This window comes from Neovison vison, chromosome 11, assembly GCF_020171115.1.
Source record: "Neovison vison isolate M4711 chromosome 11, ASM_NN_V1, whole genome shotgun sequence".
Classification (NCBI taxonomy): Eukaryota; Metazoa; Chordata; class Mammalia; order Carnivora; family Mustelidae; genus Neogale; species Neogale vison.
The window spans coordinates 207,284,164-207,300,630 of NC_058101.1; the positions used below are offsets into that span (position 1 = coordinate 207,284,164).

A 16,467-nucleotide genomic window follows, 5' to 3' on the forward strand; every position below is an offset into this window, starting at 1 on the left:
GAGATATTACCTCACACTGGTCAGAATCACTAAATTTAATAAATCAGGAACAACAGATGTTAGTGAGGATACAGTAAAAGGGAAGCCCTCTTACACTGTTGGTGGGAATGCAAACTGGTACAGTCAATATAGAAAACAATATGGAGGTCCTCAAAAAGGTAAAAATAGAGCTACCCTATGATCCAGTAATGACACACTATTTTTCCTAAAAAAATATAAAAACACTAATTCAAGGAATACATATATCCTGATGTTTATAGCAGCATTATCTACAATAGCCAAAAAAGAAAAAACTTAATTGTCCATCAACAGATGAATGGATAAAGAATATGTAGCATATATTTACAATGGAATATTGCTCAGCCTTCAAAAAGAATGAAATCATGCCACTTGCAATGACATGGATGAACTAGAAGGTATCATGCTAAGTTAAAGAAGTCATAGAAAGACAAATTCCTTGTGATTTCAACCACATGTGGAGTTTTTAAGAAACTAAAGAAGTGAACCAAGGGGAAAGAGAGAGAAACAAACCATGAAGCAAACTCGTTTTTAAAGATTTTATTTATTTGAGACAGATAGTGAACAAGTGAGGGGGGGTTGCTAGTGGGGCAGGGAAGCAGAGGGAGAAGCAGACTCCCAGCTGCACAGGGAGCCCAACACAGTTCTCCATTCCCAGACTCTGGGATCATGACCTGAGCCAAAGGCATATGTTTAACCAGCTAAGCCACTCAGGTGCCCATGAAACAGATTCTTAACTATAGAGAACAAACTAGTGGTCACCAGAGGAGGGGTGGGTGGGGGATGGGTGGACTAGGTGGTGGGAATTAAGAAGTGTATTTGGTCATGATGAGCACAGGGTGATCTATGGAAGTGATGAATCACTATATTGTACACCTGAAACTAATAATACACTGTATGTTAACTGTATTGGTATTAAAAATAAAGTTAATTAAAAATGTCTTTACCAGTCATAGAGCACAGTGAATATTTATATGTGGAATATGTATTATACAATGTACACTTCTGAATGTGCTCTAAAATTTTGAGAAAAAGGAGTAGGTACAGGTCATTGAAACAGAGTTGGCAAATAGAGATACTGAAGCTGTATGATTGCTACATGGGGTTGCTATAATTTTTTCTCTACTTTCATATGTTTGAAATTGTCTACAATAAAAAAATTAAAGAAATAAAATACATTCATTTTTAAGTTTTAAAAAATATTAGAGATCCTTAGACCAGGCAACTGAAGTTCTAAAGATTTATTGTAGTAAAATCTGGATGTGAACTATGTCTGTATGGTGAATGAATTGCAAATAACTAAAAAGATTCCACAATAGAACATTATTTAAACAAATCATGTTTAGCCATTCTAAAAAACTCAAAAGAATACATAAGTACATACTTCCTGAAATAGAAAGATGTTTGAGACATAGTGTCCAGTGGAAAGACAGACTACAAAGTTTCACAATCCACACACAATACTAGTAGCTAATATTTCCAGGTCAGCTTTCTGTTGCCACTTTTGTGTATTTTATTTTATTATTTTTATTTTTTTAAGATTTTATTTATTTATTTGACAGAGATCACAAGTAGGCAGAGAGGCAGAGAGAGAGAGGGAGGAAGCAGGCTCCCCACTGAGCAGAAAGACCAACCTGGGGCTCGATCCCAGGACCCTGGGATCATGACCTGAGCCGAAGGCAGAGGCTTTAACCCACTGAGCCACCCAGGTGCCCTTACATAGCCTATTTTAAAAAGAATAAAAGATAAAAGTAAATTTTAAGTTAGCACTTGAAATTTTTAAATTTTTTTAGAGTAACTATAGAACATTTTGCAAAGGGAAATGTCAAAATAGAGCAAAGTTCTTCCTCCCCAACCAGCCAGTTCTGAAAGAAACCCCAGTGGAGACATCCAAAGTCCAAATAAAATCTTCACCACCATCCTCCTTCAATCAGGTGTTTCAATGTGCTTAACACACAAAAGCCTCTGTAGTGCATGATGAATCTCCTTATTCCTCAGGGTGTAGATCACAGGATTGAGAAGAGGGGTGACCACAGTGTAGAGCAGAGCAAAGACCTTGGAGAGGAGTGGGGAGTGGACGGCAGACGGTGCAATGTACAAGACCATGAGAGTTCCATAGAAGGTGGACACTACTGCCAGGTGGGAGGAACAAGTGGAGATAGCCCTCTGCCTCTGGGCCCCTGCAGGGACTCTTAACACAACTACCACAATCCGGGCATAGGATATCAGAATCAGTCCAAAGGGGATAGTGAGGCAGACCACAGAGAGAACAAATGTTGTCATCTGGGCAATGCTGGGATCTGAGCAGGCCAGGCCCATCAAAGGCATGAAGTCACAGTAAAAGTGGTCAATCTGGCTGGGGCCACAGAACCTCAGTTGGCCCATTAGGGCCACAACCAATCCATCCACCATGAAGCCAGAGAGCCAAGCTATGAGCACCAGCCCCAAGCACCCTCTGGGCCCCATCAGAAGGGGATAGTGGAGTGGATAGCAGATCGCCAGGTATCGATCATAGGCCATGACGGCCAGCATGAAGCATTCAGCTGTGGCTAGAGAACCGAAGATAAAGAACTGGAGCAGGCATCCAGCCACAGAGATGACTGCCTCCTGCAAGAAGCCCTGCAGCATTTTTGGCACCACTGTGGAGGTGTAGAAGATCTCCAGGAAGGACAAGTTAGCCAGGAAGAAATACATGGGTATGTGGAGCCTCTGTGAGCTAACCACCACCACAATGATTAGCACATTCCCCATGACAGTGGAGATGTAGATGACAGTGAACACAATAAAGAAAAGGAGATGCAGCTCAGCTATGTCATGGAAACCAAGGAGGACAAATTCTGTAATAGTTTGGTTTTCTAGAGCAACCATTTCAATAGGGATCATCCAAGCTGCTCTCTGGCAGAGATTAAAGGAGAGATTCTAGTGCATCTCTTCTCATACACCAACTCTGAGATAAGTAGGGCTAAAATGAAAACAATGATGTTGAGTATCCAGAATACAAGTCCCTTGCACATCCTCACCTGTCCCTCTTTGTAGTGGCTTACCTCTTGTCCAACTCCTGTTCCTGGGGCTGTCCTTAATTGTGCATGTTCTCACTCTAGAGATTTCATCCAAATACCAGCAGTCTTCAGAGCCCTCCACCCTGCTAATTCAACACAGTATTTCTGTGACACAGTGAAACCACAATCCTAATCTGTAGATCCAGCCACACATCCTCCCTCCTGAACACCCTCCAAATGCTTGCTAGACAGGCCCTACCCTCAGCTCAAAACATGATTAGCATGATCAAACATGAATTCCTCCATCCTTCCCAGTCACAATCAAACAGGTGAGTGGTGAAAAATTATGTCTTGATACTGAGCTTACCATATAATACTCATTTTCATCTGAATGTCCTCTCCCATTCCCCACCTCCAATCAGTGACATCCCTCATACATTCTCTCCTCGTTGCACACCACTGCTTTCACAGCCCCTTCATGACCATCACAGTACAGTTACCTCTCTGTGGCCTGCTAGTCCCCAATTTTCCCTCTCCCTTAGCAAGACAACCTTCTTTAAATACTGGTTCCATCGATTCATTCAAGATTTTATATTGGAAATGTGACCAGTGACAGTGCAGGGAAGTATAGGTTCTGTGGGAACAGAGAGACCAAATACAAAGGAGTGGAGGAAGTGTGAGAATCTGGTCAGGGAAAGTAGATTGTGGGATCAGTTTCACAGGACAGGGAAGAGCTGGCCAGGCAACAGGCAGGAGAGTGGACAGAGCAATCTAAGCACGAGGCGCATCCATGGAAGCAAAGACATGTCATTGAGCTTTTAAGATCTAAAAATAGGTCTGTGTGTGTACAAGGAAAATCTCCTATGCTATGCAAAGGGATGTGTGGGTTTTATATTGAAAACAATGACAGTACATCAAATGATTGTGAGTATAATGGAAAGATCAAAAACAAACCCAAGATATTCATTTATACACACACACACACACACACAGAGGCATATATACATATCAAATCCTAACAGTGGATTTGCCTAACAAACATCAGTTGCCTGAGAGGTGGACCTGGATGGCTGAGAGCCAAATTGGGTGGGAGAGTTCACTTCACACTATTTTGTACTTCATGCCTGAAGCCACATCCGCCTTCTCCATAGAACCCAATGTCCCATTCTCCTGCCTGACCTGACTAATAAATATTTGAAGGTCCAGTTTAGGTTTCATCTCCTCCGTAAAACCTCCTTGACTAGTGGAGCCCTTTACTCCTTGAGCAATCATGCACTAAGTATATAATGTATAGGAGATATTATGCCAGGTGCTGAGTATTCTAGGTCAAATGAAACCTGTCCATATGCCTAAGGAGCTTACAATCTTGTGCAGAAAATGGACGCATCAACAAGTAACTGCAATACGCTAAAGGAGAGCACATGAATCTAACCTAATGTAAGAAACATTCCTGGGAGGAAGTGGCCCTGGACTGATGGGATGGCTGTGGAGAACAGAAGGTATTGTGGGGAGGACATTTCAGGGAAAAGGAAAATGAGCAGCAGAAACTGAAGTCAGAAACCATATAGAATGTGAAGAGCAGAAGGAGGTGCTGTGAGAAAGTAGCCAAGGACAATTAAAAGAATTTCTTTTCTGGAGAAGCATTAGGATTGAGGCAAAGAACATGGAAGGTAAGGATGGAGAGATGGTCCAGGACCAGAGTGCAAGGGTCCTGTCCCGTCATGAGGAACTGGAACTCTATCCTATAAGCACCAGGTCACACCTGAGGCTTTTAGAAACTGGGGTGATGGGGTCTACCTGCACTTGAATGGTGCTGAGGAAGCTGGGCCCAAGGTAACCAGAATGGAAGAGGAAGAGTCCACACAGCTGGAACCTGGGGAGCACTGCCTTGAAGTGATCATTCATTATTCTGTTGTTTGCACTTTCTCCTTTTTGGAAAACTACTAGTTCCTCTATCACAGAGATTACAATCTATATCCACCATACTCAACAAAGTTCTAAACAAAGATGAAGCCTCAATAAACACTGATGTTTAAAACCACTTGTGCCACAACCAAAGCCCATGTGATGTGAACAGTGGGGGTTCTGCACTCCGTGAACCTAGAAATTCCAGAAGTTCTGTTACTGTCTTATTCCACATCCTGTACCTCAGTGTTCTTCTTGGTGGTATGAATTTGGCTTTCCTCTGAGGACCTTCTATAACCTCTATATCATTTATGCACCCTAAACCCAATGTGAATATTGGGTCCTTTCTACACCATTACTCTCCCAGGAGAGGTAGACATGCAAAACAGTCAAGAACCTCCAGTCATAAATAGCTCATTATCATCCCAGGAATTAGTGTCAAAAGTAGATCATACTGACACAGCCATTTATCCCTATAGTCAACCAAGATTTGCATCCCTATAGATTCCACTCACTCACTCTCCAGGTCATAAATGAAGTGGAATCCTTCTTTCCTGTGACAGCATTCAGCTGGCTGAAACCAGAAAGCAGCACAATGGAGAACAACACGATGAGGACAAACATAAGTTTCATGATTTTGTTGTGAAATTCATGTGTGCCTATTGAAATCCATTTCATGACATTGTCTAAAGGAGCAATATGCTATTTCCTTCATTCCAACTATCCTGGAGAGGAAGCAGGATTTCAGGGAACAGATTTCAGGGAACACAGAGTGAGGATGAGAACAAGTCAGGGGAAACAAAAGAAAAGAAGTCCCATTGACCTCCAAGTGCCAAAACATCAGCAGTCAGAGACATATGTCCCTGACTGGCAATCTCTAGGGTACCAGTAAGACCTCAGTCTTGGCAAAACCCAGCCCCCCAACACACACACACACACACACACACACACACTCACAATATGAGGAGAACAAACACATTACAATGTCCCCGATGCTATTAACCTTCATTAGGCCACTGAATAAATGCTAAACAATGCTATCCTATCCAGGAATGTGGTCAGAAAACAAGAGATGAGAATGGAAACAAAGAGTGAAATATAAATGTTAGGAGGGCTCGGGGTATTAAGCCATTTTTAGAAGGCCAATGTGGTGTGATCCACCTATACATGAGCTAATTAACCCCAATTTCCAACCCCCGTGGAATATCTAACTTCAATGTGTGTGGTCACAGAATCCACTAGTAGAGTTTCTGGAAATATGGCTGTATTCTATCTCCCAAATCAGATTGTTCTTGGGAGTTTTTTTAAAAGTTCATTCTTGTAAAAACTGATTTTTTATTTTAAGATAACCCTGGCCTTTCAGACCACAGCATCCCAGACCTGTTTTTCAAGGAAAAGGGTGGGGGCAAAAGGAAAGCAGAGGTATGGGGTGTGTGCAGGGCCACTGGAGGAAAGGTCACTATTGCCTAGAAAGAGAGACCATCAAATAGGGAAGGAGCTAAGTTTTGTGCTTGAAAACTCCATTCTAACAGAGAGGGAAATGAAAATAGTGCAAATTATCCATTTTCTGAAAAACACCCAATCACAGGCTCAACCCTATATAGGTAAAAGTCATAGCAGGGGGTCTTCAGTTAAAACTCTCACCACTGGTGGAAATGCAATTTTTATTTTTTCTTTGGAAACTGTGAATTTGATTATTCCTTAGAAAATGAAGAAAGTTTATTCCCACATATTTCAAAATATCTAGTAAATGTGTTGTTTTTATAAACAGAAAACAAACAGTAAATAAATTTTCATTAGTTTGGATTCTTAATTTAATTCTCTTTAGCTTTCTTTTGGCATTTACTCTGTAATAAAGTAGAAAATATACCAAAAATGTTTAAGGAAAACATCATGATGTTAGGCATATGCCATATCTATTATCCCATGAGAAATAGGATAAACCTCCATTGTGAAGGAAAATGGTGTGAATGTGTCCTTCTCAAACCAATGCTGTCCTCATGATGATTTGTGGTCCACTTCCAGGAGACAAGGAAATGAGCAGGGTGCAGAAGGGAGATTGAAACCCAGCTTCTTAAGGTCCCAGTGATAGAAATGGCAACAATAGGATTCTGGAGGAAGACTGTAGTATTTCCTTAAAGACCTCTGAAGAAGAGACCTTTTGCCTCTCTGAGTTAAAGGAAATGTGTTACTGATTAGAGGAGAAAACTCTGCAAAGACCAATTCCTTAGTTTTCTAAAAAGATCTGTGAACCAAGCTGCAAAGAATTATACAAAAATAGGAAACTCACCTGAAATAACAATCCGAAAGGAAAATAGTGAGGAGAATATGTGTTAAGGTGGGCTGAGGGCTTCACAATATTGATGTTTCCTGCCTTCAGTGCTCTCCCTCTGTGAGCTTAAGCTGAAGTCATGCACAGCACTGATTAGCAACAGCTTACCAGTCACTCTCTGTGCCCCAAATCCATTCTGTCCTCCACTCTCCATCTCCCCTGCTAGAACCCAGATCCCTGTGCCCTTTCCTTGCAGGTCCTTCCTCTATCATAGGGAAGCTAACAATTGCCCAGAGGGGAGAGGCAACCACCTGAGAGCCAATTATAGATTTTCTGGAGAGCAGTCCTAAATGCACAAGAAAGACCAGCCTCCTGAGACATTTGTCTCTTTCTAGAGGAGGTCCCTGAGCTATTGGCTTGACCAAAAATAGAGAAGAAACAAAGAATCAAATGAGAACCCACCTTGACAGCCACAAAGGGACTTATACTTTTCCCCCAGTAGTTCATGCCCAGTCTCCAGTCTCTTCCACAGAATTCATCACAAAATTCCCTGGAGTTCTCTGAAGTATCCCTCCACCACCACTAATGTGGTCCTCCCAGAAGACTGTTCTGAACTCTCACTCTCTATCATGCTGCCTCCAGGCTCAATCACCACGCCAATACAGCTGACACTTAGACAATGTGGAGGTTAAGAGAACCAACCCCCATGTAGCCAAAAACACATGTGTAACTTTGACTCCCCAGAAACTTACTACTAATGGCCTACTGCAGACTGGAAGTTTACCAGTAACATAAACAGTTTATTAGCACATATTCTGTATATTATGTGTATTATACACTGTTTTCTTACAATAAAGTAAGCTAGAGGAAAGAAAAATGTTAAGAAAACCATAAGGAAGAGAAAATACATTTACAATACTGGACCTTATTTATCAAAAAAAAATGGATGTAAGTGGATCTGTGCTGTTCAAGAGTCAACTGTATTTCCATAGGGACAGTCCTTCAGAGGAGTGTTTTATGTGAATGGTCAGAGCTTGCCAGCACTGGGCCTGCTTTTAGGGGAGGGAAGCTAGCATGTTGCTACAATGTCCAAATATCACAGCAATCCAACCTCTCTTAAGGGTTAACTGGCTTCAGACTTAGTGCTTCTTGCTTGCTGACCTAAGACAGTAGCAGAAATAATCTACTTTCCTTGAGATTTGTGGACCACTGGACTTTTAAGAGGGAAGGACCAGGCTTTCCACAAGATAAGGCCTGACTGCATTTGAAAACAGCTGCCACAGAATCCAGCAAGTCTGTTCAGGGTCATGTCCACTTACAGGTCACAGGCTGGGCACCTGCTACTCCCACATGTAGCCCCCTCCCTTTCCCCAAGCCTTCTCCTGGTCTCAGCTGGACAAGAAAGATGGTCTTTGAGGCATTAATTCACTATCTTCCCAGGTTGCTGGCTTTCCTTTCCAACTGTCACTTGTCTTTGAGTATTGGTTTTCAAGTGATGAGCAGCTGAACCTGAGTTGGGAAATGGTTCTCTGTCCATAACATAAATGGTTATATAGCTTTTCAATATCTTCTGAGTGGTATATCTGCTCAGCACATCTACTGCTTTGTACATAGTACACACCAAGATGTATTATAAATGTTGTTAACCTTAAAAATAAAAATTATTTTTAGCAGCTAACATGGTGTATTTGGGGGAAGGAGGAAGCAAGATGGCAGAGGAGCAGCAGACTGAAATATCATTTGGTCCCAGGAGATCAGCTAAATAGTTATCAAATCATTCCAAATACCTACAAACTCAGCAGGAGATAAAAGAGGAGAAGAGCAGCAATTTAGGCACAGAAAATCAACCACTTTCTTGAAGGTAGGACGTGCAGAGAAGTGAATCTGAAGTGACAAGAAGATAGACAGCAGGGGGAAGGGCCGGCTCCCTGCACTCGGTGGAGGAGTGGAGCACAAAATCAGATTTTTTAGAAGTCTGCTCCACTGAGGAACATCACTCCAGAGGCTAAGCAGGGGGTGGAAACTTCACAGGGACAGTGTGGTCTCAGGATCTGCGGGGTCACAGAAAGACCAGGGGTGTCTGAGTGTGGCAGAGCTACCAGGTGTTGGAGTAGGGAAGCCGGTGGGAGTGATGGAGCTGAGCAGTGGGCTCTCAGCGTGGGATTACCTTAAACCATGATCCGAGGCACAGTTAGGCCACTAATCTTCAAACAGGGACCTCACAAGTGGAAGATCTGGAGAGACCCCCTCCTTCCTTCTCAGGAAGAGCAGTGTGTGAGGACATGGCAGGAATCTGCTGGTTTGGAGACTCCAAACATGGCCATGCATCAGAGATAGAAATGCTCAGTCACAGTCTGGGTAACCTCGGAGTGTGGCTGGAGAGCAGGGAGACAGGAGAGATTGACTGCATTTCTCTGAGGGTGCACTGAGGAGGGGGCCGAAGAGGGGAAGCTGGCTACAGAGATGGAACCCAGGAGTGAGCTCTCATCTCGGGATTGCCTTAAACAGTGATCGTGGTACAGTCGAGCCTTTGCTCTTTGAGCAGGAACTCCGCAAGCGGCAGATCTGGGAAGACTCACCTTCCTTCGCTGGAGGCAGAAATCTGCTGGATTTGGAGATTCCAAATGGGGACACACGCCAGAGACAGAAATGCTTGGTCACAGGCCAGATGAGCTCAGAGTGTGGCCGAAGGCCAGGGAGACAGGAGTGATTGGCTGCTTTTCTCTGAGAACACACTTAAAAGTGATGACCTGAGCTCTCAGCTCCTCTGGCTGGAGATCGGGAAGCCACCATTTTCATTCCCATCCTCCAGGGCTCTAAGGAAAGCGTTCAGGGATCAAAAGCTCTATCCCAAAGATACAGATGTCGTGAAAAGAAGGGCCATCTGTACCCCAATGTTTACAGCAGCAATGGCCATGGTCACCAAACTGTGGAAAGAACCAAGATGCCCTTCAATGGACGAATGGATAAGGAAGATATGGTCCATATATACTATGGAGTATTATGCCTCCATCAGAAAGGACAAATACCCAATTTTTGTAGCAACATGGAAAGGACTGGAAGAGATTATGCTGAGTGAAATAAGTCAAGCAGAGAGGATCAATTATCATATGGATTCACTTATTTGTGGAGCATAACAAATAGCATGGAGGACATGGGGAGATAGAGATGAGAAGGGAGTTGAGGGAAATTAGAAAAGGAGGTGAACCATGAGAGACTATGGACTCCTAAAAACAACCTGAGGGTTTTGAAGGGGAGGGGGGTGGGAGGTTGGGGTACCAGGTGGTTGGTATTATAGAGGGCACGGATTGCATGGAGCACTGGGTGTGGTACAAAAACAAAGAATACTGTTATGCTGTACTGTCATTTGATATCCAGGATCTATAATGAACTCCTCAAACTCAACACACACGAAACAGGCAAACACATCAAAAAATGGGCAGAAGATATGAACAGACACTTCTCCAATCAAGACATACAAATGGCTATCAGACACATGAAAAAATGCTCATCATCATTCAAATTAAAACCACATTGAGATATCACCTTACACCAGTTAGAATGGCCAAAATTAACAAAACAGGAAACAACATGTGGTGGAGAGGATGTGGAGAAAGGGGAACCCTCTTACACTGTTGGTGGGAATGCAAGTTGGTGCAGCCTCTTTGGAGAACAGTGTGGAGATTCCTCAAGAAATTAAAAAAGGAGCTTCCCTACGACCCTGCAATTGCACTCCTGGGTATTTACCCCAAGGATACAGATGTCGTGAAAAGAAGGGCCATCTGTACCCCAATGTTTATAGCAGCAATGGCCACAGTCGCCAAACTATGGAAAGAACCAAGATGCCCTTCAACAAATGAATGGATAAGGAAGATGTGGTCCATATACACTATGGAGTATTATGCCTCCATCAGAAAGGATGAATACCCAACTTTTGTAGCAACATGGACGGGACTGGAAGAGATTCTGCTGAGTGAAATAAGTCAAGCAGAGAGAGTCAATTATCATATGGTTTCACTTATTTGTGAAGCATAACAAATAGCATGGAGGACAAGGGGCGTTAGAGAGGAGTAGGGAATTTGGGTAAATTGGAAGGGGAGGTTAACCATGAGAGACTATGGACTCTGAAAAAAATCTGAGGGGTTTGAAGTGGCGGGGAGGGGTGGGAGGTTGGGGTACCAGGTGGTGGGTATTATAGAGGGCACAGCTTGCATGGAGCACTGGGTGTGGTGAAAAAATAATGAATAATGTTTTTCTGAAAATAAATAAATTGAAAAAAAATTATCTATATAGTAATAAAAAATAATTATATAAAAAAAGAAAAAGAAGGGGGGGACAAGATGGCGGGGTACTAGGAAGAGGCGTCTTTTCAGCTGGTACCCCAAAGTGAGCTGATTACCTACCAAAGAACTCTGATCACCCATGAAATCAGCCTGAGATCAGAATTATACACGTCTGGATCTCTACAGGGGCAGAAGACGCCAGTGAGCAGGTAAAGCGGAATGGAACAGCGGACTGATATCGGAAGATAAACAAAAGGGGGAGGGAGCCACCAGTGGCGACCGGTGCAAAAGTAATACCCCGATACGAGCGAGAGTGCCCTGCGTCTGGGGACCAGCAGTAACTCGGAGACTGGTTGAAAGCACTCCAAAAGAGCAAAGGATCGCGGGGGCAAATTGTGGGAATCGGGGCGGCTAGGGACAGAGGCTTAAGTCCCCGGTCCCAGACGGCCTCCCCGGCGCGGAGGCAGAGAGAGTGCGGCGGGGAAACCAGCTCCTGGTCCCTAAGCCGCCAGCGCCCCCAGAGCGCGGGGGTTCCGGCTCCTGTGAGGGGATGGGAGCCGGTCTGCAGAACGCTCGCTAGCCCTACCACAAAGCTTGAGATGCGCGCGCACGTCGCTCCAGTTCTCCTGGGTATCTAAGGCCCGGGGGCGCTTCTTGACCCGCGCCATTGTTTCAAAGTCTAAGCCGCGCGCGCGCGAAACTCTTCCCGGGACAGAGGCGCGCAAAAGCCCAGCCTGCGGCTTACGGACCAGCGCCCCGCTCTCAGTGCCCCAGACGCGCGCCCGACCCACAGCCGCCTCTGAAAAGAGGTGCGCGCAAGTCGGGCACTCCCAGCCCCGAACGGCGGCAAAATCTCAGTGTGCGATCGCTGCTTGGAACCTCTCTGGCGGGCAGGAGCTCCCAGACAGCCGCCAATGCCTTGGCTTTGGGGACGAGCAAAAGATCCTGCGCCCCCAGGGTCTTTAACTTGGAACCTGCACTGCCAGCGTCCAAGGGGGAATTTATTCAGCTTCTGCACCCAGACTGAGGCTTCTCTCTGAGACGGAGATCAGGAAGTGTTCCAGGCTGCACCTGGACTGCACCAGAGTTGATACATCCAGCTACATCTGTTCAGTCTTCTCCCACCAAAATGACTAGGAGGAGGAATGCCCAACAGAAGAAAAATACAGAGGATGGACCTTCTGCAACAGAGCTAACGGCTATCAACATAGACAATATGTCGGAAAGAGAATTCAGGCTAACAATTATCCAGGCAATAGCTAGGTTGGAGAAAGCCATGGATGACCAAACAGAATTGATTAGGGCCGAACTGAAAGCGACCAGACAGGATGTTCACAATGTTAGGGCGGAGCTTAAAGCTACCAGGGAGGAGGTCCACAATGCTCTCAATGAGTTCCAATCCAATCTAAACTCTCTCAAAGCTAGGGTAACTGAGACAGACGATAGAATTAGTGATCTGGAAGACAAACAGAGAGAGAGAAAGGATCAGGAGGAAGCCTGGAACAAACAGCTTAGATCCCATGAAAGCAGAATTAGGGAAATAAGTGATGCCATGAAGCGTTCCAACGTCAGAATTATTGGAATTCCTGAAGGGGAGGAGAAAGAAAGAAGTCTAGAAGATGTCGTGGAACAAGTCCTTCATGAAAACTTTCCGAATCTCGCGAATGAAACCAGCGTTCATGTACTAGAGGCTGAACGGTCTCCACCCAAGATTATACACTCCAAAAAAACATCACGACACCTGATAGTCAAATTGAGAAATTATAATTGTAGGTATAATCTCTTGAAAGCTGCCAGGGCAAAGAGGCTCCTTACTTACAGAGGGAAGCCCATCAGAATAACGTCAGACCTGTCCACAGAGACCTGGCAAGCCAGAAGAGGCTGGCAAGATATATTCAGGGCACTAAATGAGAAGAACATGCAGCCAAGAATACTTTATCCAGCAAGACTGACATTCAAAATGGATGGAGAGATAAAGAGTTTTCAAGACCGGCAAGTCTTAAAAGACTATGCAACCACCAAGCCGACACTGCAGGAAATATTAAGGGGGGTGCTATAAAAGAGGAAAAATCCCAAGAATAGCATTGAACAGAAATATAGAGACAGTCTACAGAAAGAAAGACTTCAAAGGTAACTCGATGTCAATAAAAACGTATCTATCAATAATCACTCTCAATGTGAATGGCCTAAATGCACCCATAAAACGGCACAGGGTTGCAGATTGGATAAAACGACAGGACCCATCCATATGCTGTCTACAAGAGACCCATTTTGAACCTAAAGATACACGCAGACTGAAAGTGAAGGGGTGGAGAAACATCTTTCATGCCAATGGGACTCAAAAGAAGGCTGGGGTAGCGATTCTCATATCAGATAAATTAAACTTCAAACTAAAGACTGTACTCAGAGATACAGAAGGACACTACATAATCCTTAAAGGGACTATCCACCAAGATGATCTAACAATTGTAAATATCTATGCTCCCAATATGGGAGCAGCCAATTACTTAAGGAAACTGTTCATCAAAATAAAGAGTCATATTGATATGAATACACTAAACATAGGAGATCTTAACACGTCTCACTCAGAAATAGATCATCGAAGCAGAAAATCAATAAAGAAACAAGAGCATTTAATGACACATTGGACCAGATGGACCTCATAGATATATACAGAACATTCCACCCTAAAACAGCAGAATACTCATTCTTCTCAAGTGCACATGGAACCTTCTCCAGAATAGACCACATACTGGGTCACAAATCAGGACTCAGCCAATACCAAAAGACTGAGATTATTCCCTGCATATTATCAGATCACAATGCTTTGAAACTGGAGCTCAATCACAAGGAAAAGTTCCGAAGGAACTCAAACACCTGGAAGCTAAAGACCACCTTGCTTAAGAATGCTTGGATCAACCAGGAGATCAAAGAAGAACTGAAGCAATTCATGGAAACCAATGAGAATGAACACACTTTGGTCCAAAACCTATGGGATACAGCAAAGGCGGTCCTAAGGGGAAAATATATAGCCATCCAAGCCTTGCTCAAAAAAATTGAAAAATCCAGAACACACCAGCTGTCTCTACACCTTAAAGAACTGGAGGAGCAACAACAAATCAAACCAACTCCACACATAAGAAGGGAAATCATCAAGATTAGAGCTGAGATCAATGAGGGAGAAACCAGAGATACAGTAGAACGTATCAATGAAACTAGAAGCTGGTTTTTTGAAAGAATCAATAAGATCGATAAGCCACTGGCTACACTAATCCAAAAGAAAAGAGAGAAATCCCAAATTAATAAAATTATGAATGAAAAGGGAGAGATCACAACTAACACCAAGGAAGTAGAAACAATCATAAGAAGTTATTACGAACAGTTATATGCCAATAAGCTTAGCAACCTAGATGAAATGGATGCATTCCTGGAAAAATATAAACTACCAAAATTGAACCAGGAAGAAATCGACAACCTGAATAGACCGATATCTAATAACGAGATTGAAGCAGTGATCAATAATCTCCCAAAAAACAAGAGCCCAGGACCTGACGGATTCCCTGGGGAATTCTACCAAACCTTCCAAGAAGAAATAACACCTATTCTCCTGAAGCTGTTTCAAAAAATTGAAGCAGAAGGAAAACTTCCAGACTCTTTCTATGAAGCCAGCATTACGCTGATCCCCAAACCAGGCAAGGACCATACCAAAAAGGAGAATTTCAGACCAATATCACTGATGAATATGGATGCTAAGATTCTCAACAAGATCCTAGCCAACAGGATGCAACAACACATTAAAAAGATTATCCACCATGATCAGGTGGGATTCATCCCTGGGCTACAAGGATGGTTCAACATTCGTAAATCAATCAATGTGATACAACAAATTAATATGACAAGAGAGAAGAACCACATGGTCCTCTCAATTGATGCAGAAAAAGCATTTGACAAAATCCAACATCCGTTCCTGATTAAAACGCTTCAAAGTATAGGGATAGAGGGAACATTCCTGAACCTCATCAAATCTATCTATGAAAGACCCACAGCAAATATCATCCTCAATGGGAAAAAGCTTGCAGCCTTCCCGTTGAGATCAGGAACAAGACAAGGATGCCCACTTTCACCACTCTTATTCAACATAGTATTAGAAGTCCTAGCAACAGCAATCAGACAACAGAGAGAAATAAAAGGTATCCAAATTGGTAATGAAGAAGTCAAACTCTCTCTCTTCGCAGATGACATGATTCTTTATATGGAAAACCCAAAAGACTCCACCCCCAAATTACTAGAACTCATACAGCAATTCAGCAGCGTGGCAGGATACAAAGTCAATGTGCAGAAATCAGTGGCTTTCTTATACACTAACAATGAAAATACAGAAAGGGAAATTAGAGAATCGATTCCATTTACTATAGCACCAAGAACCATAAGATACCTGGGAATAAACCTAACTAAAGAGGTAAAGGATCTATACTTGAGGAACTATAGAACACTCATGAAAGAAATTGAAGAAGACACAAAAAGATGGAAGACCATTCCATGCTCTTGGATCGGAAGAATAAACATTGTTAAAATGTCTATACTGCCTAGAGCAATCTATACTTTTAATGCCATTCCGATCAAAATTCCACCGGCATTCTTCAAAGAGCTGGAGCAAATAATCCTAAAATTTGTATGGAATCAGAAGAGACCCCGAATCGCTAAGGAAATGTTGAAAAACAAAAATAAAGCTGGCGGCATCACCTTACCTGATTTCAAGCTTTATTATAAAGCTGTGATCACCAAGACAGCATGGTACTGGCATAAAAACAGACACATAGACCAGTGGAACAGAGTAGAGAGCACAGATATGGACCCTCAACTCTATGGTCAATTAATCTTCGACAAAACAGGAAAAAATATACAGTGGAAAAAAGACAGTCTCTTCAATAAATGGTGCTGGGAAAACTGGACAGCTATATGTAGAAGAATGAAACTCGACCATTCTCTT

At 43.1% G+C, this 16,467-nt stretch overlaps 1 protein-coding gene across 1 annotated transcript; it reads right to left on the bottom strand.

Moving 5' to 3' along the window:
- Positions 1 to 1,944: 1,944 nt before the first annotated feature.
- On the bottom strand, positions 1,945 to 2,901 carry LOC122890415 (olfactory receptor 11A1). The gene has a single exon (XM_044226019.1). It carries the CDS (start codon positions 2,899 to 2,901, stop codon positions 1,945 to 1,947), a length of 957 nt encoding a protein of 318 aa, XP_044081954.1.
- Positions 2,902 to 16,467: the final 13,566 nt, after the last annotated feature.